Source organism: Opisthorchis viverrini (assembly GCF_000715545.1).
Source record: "Opisthorchis viverrini unplaced genomic scaffold opera_v5_15, whole genome shotgun sequence".
NCBI classification, from domain to species: Eukaryota; Metazoa; Platyhelminthes; class Trematoda; order Opisthorchiida; family Opisthorchiidae; genus Opisthorchis; species Opisthorchis viverrini.
Window position 1 is genome coordinate 1305930 of NW_008751671.1, and position 13378 is coordinate 1319307.

General features: G+C 45.0%; 2 protein-coding genes across 2 annotated transcripts in view; one reads left to right on the top strand and one right to left on the bottom strand.

Annotated features, from left to right (window-relative positions):
• Positions 1-13378, bottom strand: part of T265_01396 (hypothetical protein) — a gene marked incomplete at both ends in the record, with an annotated part of 130863 nt that overhangs the window by 53778 nt on the left and 63707 nt on the right. Inside the window, one exon of the mRNA XM_009165422.1 lies at positions 2534-2728. Within this exon, the coding sequence (XP_009163686.1) occupies positions 2534-2728 (195 nt within the window). The remainder of the gene's footprint in view (positions 1-2533; positions 2729-13378) is intronic.
• T265_01397 (hypothetical protein) lies at positions 6177-6509 on the top strand (the record flags this gene model as incomplete). Its single annotated transcript, XM_009165423.1, has 1 exon — positions 6177-6509. The coding sequence occupies one exon, from the start codon at positions 6177-6179 to the stop codon at positions 6507-6509; it is 333 nt and encodes a 110-aa protein (XP_009163687.1).

A 13378-nucleotide genomic window follows, 5' to 3' on the forward strand; every position in this document is an offset into this window, starting at 1 on the left:
ATCGTATTCGGTAAGTGGGACGCAACTCCTGCCGTAGATTTGCAAACATCCGCTTAGTGGGATTAATACAGCTGAGTTGACAAGGAGACTCTTTACCGATGTCACTGTCCAGCCAGACGCGTCGAACAGAATCCCGCCATATTGCTTCCAACGAGAGATTTGAATGCGCAACCAGCCGTGACACGCTATTGGTGCACTGCTGTTACTCGATTACAAGGAAGCACTAGGGGCCAATGGGAGGACCAATCAAGATGATTGATAGTGTAAGGAGATCTTAAATCTTTTATTCGAGATTTCGCCCGGTAAGTGAAGTCAATCTATGCTGCGAAACCGAGAAACACTTCAGCGGAGATCGGTTCCATAGGACGAAATGTCCATTGAAAATTCTGGAATCCCTCACACTACCAATAATCTATAAGCAGCTCAGAGGAAGAGTAATTTCACAAGACGAGTGAAGCTTCCGTGAGAGGTCTGTTAGCATGTAACCATGTGACATAGATTGGGATTGAATGATGAGTCGCGTTGTAGTACGAGTTAACTACGCTGCTGATCAGCAGCTTGCAGCCAAAGGGTTAAGTGTTTAAATTACTAGCCCGGAGGTCGCGGGTTCGAAATTCACTGGAGTTTCGTGAGATGCCTACTGCTTATAGTCTCGATAAGGATGAAACAACTGTGCAGATCTTCTTGGCTTTTCAGCAGGGGGTGGCTTCACTTACAGGACGAAACCCCTAATTAAGGTGATTCTGAAAGTTAGGACCGTCCGTTTGAAAGCGTACGCTTTAATCCTTGAGTTGCTCAGCAACAAATGCTGAAAACCACACAACGGTGGTTTGTAGGATGATCTGTCTGAAGACAGTGTCACTGTACGGTGCTAGACTGATCAGGCGAGCTGACTCACGCGTTAAATTGAGTTCAGTAACACGAAACACGAATTGAATCACATGAAAGTTATCGAATAAGCCCAATGTGGTAAAACTGTAATGAGGAACTGGGGTTCTAACTTGTCGCGACAGAGGTACTGACATCTGTGGTGTGCAAAAACAACGCTGAAATTAGCAAGTCGACCTTAAATCCTTAATCATACCGATGATATCACTGAGAGGTAAGAAGAATCGGGTTAGTGCCATGAGATTCGACAATAGTTGGAGAACGTGTTCTAGGGGAATGTAAAAGGAGTTACCTTTGGATCACTATGTTTACAGATCGAGTCGCCAGTCGCTGCTCTTGGGCAACTACTACGTAACATTTCACAAGCCGACTCAGTCCACCTCCGGAGAGAGTCGCCTTAAGGTATGAATAAGAGAAAAGTGATGGCAATTACACTAGTTATGCTGACAATACTTCGAGCGACTAGAATCATGTACCGGGGATATGATTTTCGGCTAGTTGCGGTGAAACGGTGTGGAAACTACCCGTGGAACGGTGGATACTACTGATGAGGCACTCGAGTAGTATATTCAGTTGGTGTTTTCTAATAAACAACTCTGTAGTGAAGGCCTTCTTCCTTTCACCCATATATAAGAGTCTCCACCTGCCTTAGTGGGACTGCATTGGCTAGTTCGCACCAAAGCAGAGTTATCCACAAACTTGAGATTGGCGTAGCCAACACGCGTTCGCGTCGCGCAATCTAGGGTGTGGCCCAAGCAGCCTGCAGTTCGATTTGACATGTGGCGACTAGCCACCAACAAATCAAACTTCACGAAATCCATCTGTCTATCAATTTCTCCGCCAATATCGATCGGTCGGACGCACGATAAAACAATACGCCCTCCAGTGTACATGAATGTAGAAAATTCTATCCCGTGTGAGAGCGTTACCAGAGTCAGTCGTAAAGACAATGCGGGTTTGTCCGCAGACATTTGGTGAGCACATTTAGTAAGCACTGTCTGTGTATAAAGACACGTCATGCCATGGACAACATGTGTGCATGTGCGCGAATACATGTGGATGGAACAGAGACCGGTGTCAAGCATTCTTCTTGTACATATTACGGAAGCGATGACAGCTGTGAATTAGATCTGATAAGGAGCAAACAGTAGGTCTAGTCAACAAGAGGATTTCGAAATCAATGTATACGATCGCGATAAGGTTTATCTTGTCACGTGGTATTATTTTTAGAAGACCTTCGGTGAACTGGCGAGCGGAGTTGTCAAACCATTATACGGAGAGATTGGTGGTTTCGCCACAACGAGGACGGACCCCGTTCGGGACGGAGTCTGCAGTAAAATATGACCCAGTAATGCTAGGACGGGGAACATCGTAAACAACGCCTTTTAGGAGAGGAGACCATTACTTCGTTGGTATCGGACCTATCAATGTAAAAACATCTGGATTTTAGGACAACTGTAAAGAGCTCACACTGATGATTGAGAAAAACTAACATACTGTGAGATCGGACGAGACCTGAACATCAAACTGGTTGTCAGGCCATTCCAATGGTGAGGATCAAAGGGCCAGCTGAGCATGGAGATTACACTTCACAATGGCATCATAAATTGGCTACAATCATACGACCAAATTGTGATAAACTTACTCGTTTCACACAGTTCCCCAGAAAAGCCCGGATAGCACTGACATTCGCCAGTCACGCATTGTCCATTACCCGAACAGGTGGGATCCAGACACTCGGACCAGAGCACTTCACATTCCCGTCCTTTCCATTCTGGATAACAGCGACACGCGCCAGCCATGTACTCCCCATGACCATTGCAAACTTTTGGAACTTCAGCTGTATACACAGAAATCAGAAAAAGAGAAATTTGATAATCATAAACATGGAAAGTCTCTAAACAACCAACAGAAGATTAACCATCGGATGCTTCGTTTAGTGTCACATAAGACATTCGCTCATGTCCAGACAATATTGTATTCAATTACTGTGTTGTTTATGAGGTTGATGAAAATTCATCAACAGTCCACCACCGTTTTCTCTGTTTCGGGTTCAACAAATCAGCTCGATCAGTCGACCTAAACTGCTCAACGCCGAGTAGGTGATGAGAACCATTCAGCTGGCCACAAACATATCGACGGGATCGTCTACTTTGGTTAGTTATCCTTGGACACTCATAGAGCAACAGGCGGTAGCGTGCTTGAAAGTACTTCAGACGCGATCCAGAAAGGTCCGGTTATTCAAAACCGGGCAAGTCTTAGAGGGCCGACAAGGCAATTAAACACCGAAACAAGTCTCTACCTACAGCACTAGTCTCTTTCTCATATTCACGGGATGAAGAATGAGTAGGACACAACGATTGTCAACGAAAATCTAATCAAAACAGTGACATGTTTAAGCGAGATAAAATACAGCATTGGTTAGTGAGGTAGGAGAAACGACTGAACCAAACAACAACAACAACCTTTCTACAAATAAAAGTCACGGACCAACTGCAGCAAATGAATGACAGAATACTGACCAACTTGGTGCCAAAAATATTGGTACACGAACATTAGGACACGCAGCAGTGGACAGGCTGCAGAAAAATACTATTTGCCGCTTGTTTTTCGTTGCCACTATTACAGATGCTATATATGGCGGCACACAAAGTGAAGGTAGCCAGCTGTGCTTATCTACCAGGTCCTGGCAACAATGCTATGAAATGAAAGAAGCTGAAAAACTCTTAACTAGCCGTGGTAACGAGTGAGGAGCACCAGTGTCACCACGATGGACTGACCGATATTTCGCGTCAGTCAAACAGCACAGGGTTAATAATGGCTCACATATGATGCCAGATGCGGCTCCATACGAACCGTCAGTAGTGTTCCAAAGAGGGACCACCGCTATCGTATCCTAGCTATGACAGTTAAACAGTTAAAAAGATATCAGAAAGTAACCCCGTAATGCAAGATGTCACTTGGCAGAATACTTCGTACATGTAAGTACGCCCACTCGGAATGAATCAGTTCGGTCAGTCCAACTGCGCTTCATATGATAAACGGTAAGGCATTCGTTGATTTTTTCGCAGCTATAAGGAATCGAAGCTGTTTAGGAACTGACCAAGCTACGACAGCACATCTATGTCAGTAGCAGCGGTACATTCCTTATAAAAGCTTAAATGCAAACTGTCGGTTGAACACTGCCAACTATCTCCTATTCTGGTGAAAACGCAATGGTATTACTTGACAGAAATGCTAACACGTTGGATATGTCCTCTCCGGTTCATTCAACAAAATCAGCAAAATAGGTGGTACTCCATTTAACCTAGGTTTCCAGTAGCTGTAAGTTGTATCCAGAAGGATCAGATCGGAAAATGTGCCGTGCCATGACTGCCCTACGAATACTGTCAAGACAGACCGGCCAAGTTCCGCGTATCACACTTCGAGAGTGAACTAAGCTATAACACTACTCCGTAAGAAATCAGTCAGAAAATTGAGCGCGTCAGGACATCAGGGTATGAATAACCTTGGCAGCAATCGTTGTTTGTAATGGACTTGACAAAAAAGGTCACGGCGCATATGCATTTGAATCAATGTGGTTGATTAGTCACGCACAGCGTTCGCACCGAACGATTCGAAAGGAGTGACCTCAGTGTTGTTCCTTTTCACTTTTTTCCAACAGCAGTACAACACAACAAATGGTATCGATGTCATGCCTGGTTGCAGAGAGCAATTGTTCCGACCGTAGTTGAAGGGCTCATTAATTACCTCGTCAGGATTGTGTGTTTATGGGCAGCACATAGACTGGTCAAACAGTAACAAAGATGAATAGAGGAGTGTGAGAATCGTTAGTGTAATTGGTAGTGGCTGGTGACATTCGGGCGGCAGGCAAATTGACGGTTGGGGAATTTGACCAAACGATGTTCACACTACTATGGTTAAAAGGTATCTCTTGTCTTATCAAGACTACGCTGATTGGTATGCACCAAAGAGAGGCTCCCTAGGGACATAAGCAACGATTAGTGACCAAGCCCCCAGTCTTTGCACGGTAAAGAAGGAGTCGGGAATGGTAGGGCGTATAATCGAATACTACTGAACATCCACGCACATCTCAGTTAAACAGCAGTACGGGCGATTTCGCATTCAGGATGCTCGAGTGGTTAACATATGTTAAACACTCGGCACAGGATGTACGTATAAAATATGCTCTAGTCTTTCCCACCCCATTGTAGAAAAGTATAGGCGATGACATTTGCAAACAAGTCTTCATAAGAAAATTTGTCTTTTAGCCTCACACAAACCGGTAGTCGGATATTGCCCACAATAAAACCCGATATAAAGAAGCGTCCAAGAGCATGGTTCTCACGGCAATGTGCCCATATGCAGCATGTATCCCGTAAAGCAAGGATAAAATTGAATGCTTATATTTCACCTAGTACTGCAAGGCTGTGTGCTTAAATATCCGTAACCTAGAGAGGATGGGTCTCTAGTTCATAAAAGGACCGGATGTTTGAGAGCATATACCGTGTTGCGCCTACCGGCATTGAGTGGGCATTGACCTCAGATGACCCGTTTTTTCGACGGGAGTCATGTCGTGACTGTTCCAGCTCCAAGTTGGTTTTGCCAAATTTAACACACTGTAAGTGGTCTCTCACTCGTTTGATGAAAGTCTGCTAATACAGCTTGATCATTACGACCAACTGCTGGTATATATATATACCTTGATGTTGGACGAACTTTGGTCGAACGGCAGCTGCAAAGAACAACACTCACCGGAGGACTGAATTAGCCTTGTCGAACACCACCTGATGAATGTGCTACAAACACACAAGCTGGCTGTTGACAAAGCGCGGTAGACTTAAATTATTTACCGTGGAAATTATAATCTAAGAGGTGCTCAGTCTAACCTTCGAAGACCGAAAGTGGAGTTGTTTCTGTCTCACAGTTGATAGGCGGTCCCCGGAAATGCAAAGCAAGTGTCGTTACAACTCAATCGAAAAACACATTAGAACGCTAAGGGACGAAACACTCACCATTCGCTACTTATAATACATAAAAATTCATTAAAACCATAAAAAGATTGTCCCGGAAAACGCGACCTCTATGAAATGAATTGATCGAAGACACGCCGGCCGAAATAGTTTACGCTTAATGGGTCTCTAATTGCAGAGATAAAGCCCTTGGACACAGACAGTCACGTGTTCGAGTGTAACAAATACGCTCTCCATTCGCGGAGCAGCTTCCAGTCCCACAACAGACAGCTGTTTGTCGTTGTGTGCTTGTCTGTTCGGCTGCGAGTGACATGGATGGCTCATGGGAGTGTGGATATCGAAAAGCTGGTGAGCAAATACACCACCTATATGGGTTGTGATTATTTGTTTTACTTGGCTGTGGTAGGAGGGGGCGAAAGAGCAGACGGGGAAACGAAGCGATCGGAACAAACAACAGTCTGTCCATCATCAAGCCAGGAGAAGCAATATTCACGTTGTGGACGTGATTCGAGTGGATGGAACAACCTGCTGAGTAAAAGTGTAAACAAAGGAGCAAAGAAAAAGGCGATCCGATCAGTTGTACAACTTTTCTTCAACCCAACAGATTTCTGTTGCAACCCGGGTGAGGATGCACATCACTTCCAATAGGACCACCAGACATACAGGAACGGCCGCAACAACCTCTGATTAGTTGTGAACAAGCATCAGGTGGTGTGATTCGTTTTGGATGTCCACGAGCAAAGTAATACACCGCGGTTTAGCGATCCAAGAAATCGGCGATTGTTCCACTCAATTATTCGCAGTGTGGAGTTCCGTAATAGTCACTTCAACAGTTCTGCCACCTATCTGTGGGCGAGCAAGCGTTAAGACCATCAGCTCCCCCGGAAGATTCATAGATCGGGTACCTCTGAACTCATCCCAAATGGTACGGTCAATCGCGGAGATGGCTTGAATCCCGATATGTAATCTCCAATTGTGCGTCTGCAAGGAAGTTGCGCAACTTTCGGACATACATTGACTTCTCCATAAAATTGTCTGACAATGAGACCATCCACCGGACTGGATGACCCACTGATCCGTTCACCATCGCTTATTTAAACATGTGAACGTGAATCTCACAACCGTTGTACACCATTTTCGGCTGTGTGATTATGATGTACTAGCCATGGGGATCGGCCGGTGAGACAGAACTTCTAAACCTTCGTTCTTCTTACAACTTCCAAAGTATGTTTAATCACCTGCAGTGTGCTAACGACGATCTGTTTATTTTAAGATATCCATTGCATGTGTTTCTCAGGGTGTGTCCTCTAAAGTATAGCAGTACCAATTCCACCATTACTTCAGGGGTTAGTCATCTTCAGGATTTATGCTCCGAAGCGCTTGTCCATATAGGGAATCCCGGGGGCAACCAGAAAACAGCGTTATGAATACGCTGTTTTATACAGAAAAAGGGAACTGGACCGCAAAACCAAGTGTCCGTATATCAGCAAATGCAAACAGTTGCTTCACCCACCCAAGTCTAGATACGAGCGTAATAGTTTTCGTCAGGTGAAGTACAAATATCTGGTAACACGAGGAAAGCTAACTTGAAACTGGATTCACTGAGGGGTAAATATGCGTGTTAACTCTTTTGTCCCGTCTGAAGGATAGCCTAATTTAAAATTGGTAAGAGAATGTAAGGAGGATATAGAGGGATGTGGAGTGGGTGAAGCGTCCGGCTAATGATGCCCTTATACTGCAGATGAAACGGACGAGATCATTCAGCGAAAAGAGGTTGACCATGATGGCCCATGAAGCCTATTACATTGGTTATTCAACTGGCATATGTTTCCTTATTCCCACCAATTGAGCTGGTTCTCCAGGGACTTCCAATAGACAACGCCTCTTCAAATGTCCATCAGTGCATTTCAACTTATCTTGGAAAGGATGCCAATGGGCTTTCAATCTATCCATCACCGACCACTTGATTCTGACAAACATAAGTGGGTGTACCGTTCGGACGGGAGAGTGACGGTGAGAGTCACAACAACCGAAGATGACATAGACGAGCTGAGAATTTAAGGTCATTCTGAATGACCAGAACTGCGTGTGTGAAATCGTTTAAAATTGCGGGCAGATGTGACAGTGCCGAGCAGTGTAGAGAATTTGGTGGCGTTAATTTATTTTGTTGGACAGTGGTAAGTTTTTCATGAGTGATTTCATTCATTTGGTGATCGATGGGGTTCGGAAATCTTGCCCCAGCCTGACGGACCCAACTGGACTGATTGTGGTAGACCATGAACAGATTTACTGATCCACGGAGAACATTTTCGCCTTCCAGCAGATGGCAAGTTCTATCCGAGTGACTTCCACAAAACGCCCGTTAGTAATAACTGAAAGGGATACACGGCAATCCATCGGATAATCGAGGCCAAGGGTATACTCATGTGCGAAGAACACGTGACGTGAATAGAATTGAGCGTAAAAACCCATAGACAGTGATAGACCGAGTCCAGCATTGGTTTGCTCATCCGGCGAAATCGCTAGACAATTGAACTAAGCCCACGCCAGTATTAGTCGTCAGTAATAAACCATGACGGGATCTATTGCTGCAGATCAGTCACTAATGGCAGAAAATGCTTTAAGGGAAGCTATGGATTGTAGTAGAGAGCCCGAATTGACACGAAGACAACATGGCACTGATGATAAGGTAGATTTGGAAACGAGTATATACTGTTCTATGGGATTAATGGTTTGGGGAGAAGGCCATATTATACCTGAGCCATGTTTCGAAGGGCACAGGCAAGTCGAAACACATATGTTCACGTAGACGAAGGCTTTGACCCCAGCGTAACAATCTTTCGGTGCCCAGCTGCCGTGCCACCTGAAGAAAGCATGAGGTCTGAGATACTGCCAAGTTGCCCAAGCGGTCGAGATTCCGAGGTTGGCTTCGAACAACTGACCTTCCGATCTGTGAGTTCGCGTTCTAACCACTGAGCTATCTCGATCTCACTGACTCGCTATGTCCGAACTGATGAAATGCGGATATGCGCATCCCGGGGAATGAGTGGTTTAACTGCCGTAAAGATCAAGAGAGCACGGTCGACAAACGGAGCAACAGTAAAATGTGTCCTAGTTGTTTCGTGCTAATAACCTGTTGTTCTCATGTCCATGTAACTCTTGGGTCCGCTACCTCTATGGAGACTATCAGCAAAATCTGTCATTACAGTGGTTAATACGGTTCATGGCTGACGTTCAAATGAATACATAGGCTAATAACCCCCGAAGCAACTTCTGAGGTCAGGAGGTCAGAAATCTACAGGAGGATAATGCAAACCGGGTTGTGACAAACGGCGGGCAGATCGTTGAAGCTTTCTGAGGAGGATGGGACCCGACTGAATTGAAAATATTTGTGATGATGTAGTAACGCAAAAGTCGGCGACTTCATAGAGTCCACAGTCGAGAGCGTCTCGTTTTTCCCCACCTGGGCGAGCTCAATCCCTACCACTGAATTGGGATATAAATTCTGCGGTAAGCAGAAACAATGGAAGATAATGTGCACAAATCGCGAAGAGGTGCGCCTCAGCGTGGGAAGAGATAATACAAACCGGAGCACCCTGGCTTCAGGTTAGGATATACAACTACAGCCTTAACGTCAAATCACTTCAACGATTTGCTCCGCCAACCTTGGTTCCAAGACTAGCTCTAGCATTGTACCAAATACTGTAACGTGTGTAGTATCATCAGCACAGTTTGCACAAAAGCGAGTGAAGAGTGATCAAAGGTTTACCTAATGCACTGCTTGAAGCCGTTGCAATCACCTGAGAATACAAGTATCAAGTTTTGGCACTACAACGTATGGAAATAAAGGCTGCCATAGAGGAACAGTGAGAATTTGAGAAAACTCACCGAGGGAACAGTCAGGTCCTTTGAATCCATTCACACAGTCACAGTTACCGCGATTACACACCCCGCGGTTGCTACAGTCGTTCGGACAACCAGATTCCATAACTATCAGGAGCAGGGAAGAGAGGAAGACCAAAACAGTAAGCTGCCTGACTGCTGGACAGTCGGGGGACCGACCAAAAAAAACGAAATACCAGGTAAAGGGAGAACGAATGCATAGCACTTAAATAGTACTGAACGGAAGACCATCGGATGAACGTATATTGTCTTTTCGAGGTGCCGCTAAGAAGCATTTTGAACAAACAGCCTTGGACCACACTAAAAACAGACCTATTGGACGGGTCACGTTCCGTGATACAAACCGGCAAAGACACGGTTTATCGAACTCAGGCGGTCCATCATAAAGAGAACATTGTTAATCGACTGCTCTCATTTCGTTCTATTATTCGACCCGTGCAGGTAAACGGTTATCAGGCAGTACATAAAAAATAAGAGGGTGTCAAAGCTGACAGTAATACAAAGTGGGAAGGTGAGGAACTGAAACGCGCGCCATGCACGTACAAACGACCAAGAACAGTCGATTCACAAAAGATTGATAGACACCATTCCCCCATACACCCCGTCATTCAGGAATACAATTGTTTGTATGTGTCCCTGTCAGTAACTGCTGGATGGAACGGCAGAGTTGACAGAGAAGGACAAGGAAAACAATGCAATCCAGACAACATGGTGGGCTGTTTTTTTAGATGACGACCATTGTCCGGGACCCCAGTTCGATCAGTTCGAAAACAGTGATGAGATAAACTGTCACTCAGGTCTTACGCGAGGTGAGAGCAGAAGGAAAGTCAAGTTTGCGTACAATAAGCCCGAAAAATGAGAGTGGACGGAAGACAGTGGTAGAGCGGTTCGGTTGAATTTTTTCGCAAATGACTGGCAATTCGGATGGACAAAACGTCAAGTCATAAAGTAATCAGGCACGTGGTGCATTTTAAATCTAAAAAATAGTTAACTTGTTGGTCCAAACAAATGTTAGTTAGATAGGTCCTAAAGATTAGGCTCATGAAAAAATCCAATAAAGTACCCCACCTGAATCACATCTGATTACCTGCTGAGCTGATTGTCCAAGAGAGACAACCGTCGGTAGAAAGGACATTTAAATTCTCCTGGTTTTCGTCTCGCCTAGAGAGAGATGACCGATTGTGGCGCAGCTGATGAGAAGCGTTCTCCCTTCTTAGAAGGATTACTGTATCCAGATTAGCAAATCGGAGTCTATTTCAAACCATAGTGGCGTGATTTACACATGGTACTGCCACTCGGCCACTCGTGGCCGAACGGTTTAGTATTCAGCTACTAGCATGGAGATTGAAATACCCTGGTGATTAGTGAGATGCGCACTGCTGATGATCCCCAATGAGAAAATAACACATGTACACTGCTTCTTGGCCTTTGGGCACAGACTGACTTGAGTCACGGGAGGCGACCTCCATGAAAGTGCTCAAATCTTCCCATGCTATACGGATGGGCCAGAAGTCAGACTAAAGCAGTGTATTGGAATAGACATTCTCGTCACCGTTACTGGATTCTAATATGTACAGAACGAGTCTTTCGATGTATGCACTAAAATATCTTCCTGAAGCTTGCGTTTCATCAGTAACTTTTGAACCTGAGATCAAAGCTCTCCAGCGATTTCAGGAGCACCAGTTTGCACTTGGCACACACACAACCGCCAATATCCTCGAATAAATGCAGTGCGTGGGGTATGAAAATACCGAAAACGACACCTTCCAATCCAATTTTTTTAAAGTTGACAAACCCAGTGGTGAGCAACCAGAGAATAACCATGTACATAAAATGCACCTTTTCCCCACAGTTTAGCAGTTTGGCTTATATCGAACGCAGATTAAGATCAATCCCTTTGTCCAGTAATTCTGAGTTGCTGAATAGTTCAATGGTTTTCTGAAGTTGTATCCACATCAGCTCCCCTGCGATGTAACCGGCTCAAGTTTCGTTCTCATCACAAATCATCACTAATCGTACATCGGGCGCAACACATACGACAGTAAAGCATCAGTGTTGAGCGCTAATGTTGTGCTGCCGATGATGATGATACTCGTTCGTGCGAGGGACGCGCACTCACTGCACTCACTAGAGTCTCATTGAAGAATCCAAATAAGCATAAATCAAAGAATGATGTTCAAATTCCGATAGTGCACGTAGAGCTCGCCGGACACATCACAAAGTGGTCCAAGCATTGTGCAAGCTTTTTTGACGGATGCCCACATACCCGTGATGATATTTCAATCGCAAACGCCCTAATATCCGAATGAACAGATGGTAAGGTAAACTATTTCTTGTTTTTTTTGAACGTACGGGTTACCCTCAGATGCGGCTTATTTAGACTTTTGGTGATAAAATATGACTAACGCTTCAAGCTAAGTTTGAGAAGGTTGGTATCAATACAGGACACCGAGTCATTTTCACCTCAAGAACAGCCAAACAGGCTAAATTATTGTTTTTTTTACTGGTCTGCGCTGGTCGCAGTCATCTTGCTAGGATGACTCATGTCGAAACGGCACACCAGCGTGGTTGGATTCAGTTATGCGCGTCCGTGACTGTAATAAGTGAATCTATCTTCAAGGATGGCTGGTCGGTTGTAGACAAACTGCTTTACAATGACTCTGCGGATGGCTGTTTAAATTGCCCTTACATGGCTTAGCATGTGGAGGCATATTGCAAAGGGTCGATCACAACAACAACAGACCGGTAGTTTCAAATCGGTTTAGCTGCATTTCAACAGGCAGAAAATCGAGATTCAAGACATCGATTGCCAGGTGAGCTGTATATTTGAAAGCAGTTAGGGCCAATGACGCCATGAAATGATGGCACACTAATCCTCCCAGCAAACACTGCCTCACGATTGCTTGTTTTATTGAATGCTGGGAGGTTGTCACATATTGCGGTGGAGGGCATTGTCCTCCTGAAGCGATTTCCCAATAGCCAGCCGAATAAGCGAGCGAACACTAGCCTTAGTGGGGCGTGAAAACTAAACTTTGCTTGGCACCGAACCATGTACTGACGCGTCTGTCCGTTGAAGTTCCACAACATCGGCTAACACTGACTTTCCCTAATCCGACGTCGGCCCAGTCAAACCCAGTGAGAGCCTTCATATCTCACTAAAGAACATTACAAACGATTTATCCAAATCTCGATTGAATTTCCCGGTCAAACCAATCAATATGTGAACACATAATTCAACATCTGGCGGAGCAATCCACGAGTGCGTAACCGGATAAAGGCACTTTAAACCAACGGAGGCAGTGTGCCAAACCCGAACGCAGCTAGCAAATCCAGTCTACCAGTGCTAAGAGTTCAAAACTCTCTCTCTTTCTTAGGGCGAACACGAGTATCACGGACAACGCGCGATTCCGAAAAATGAATCAAAGATTAGGGTCAGATTGTAAGCTGACCCAATCCAAAAGACCTGACAGGCGAACGCAACCCAGAATGTACACAGCTACGGAAGCCAAGCGAATCGAAATAAGGACCGCGTTTGCTGATATGTGTATAGGCCGGAACTAACGTGAGGGATTTAGGCCCTGAAGTTTGTGTGGAACAACTACCACACTGCTAAG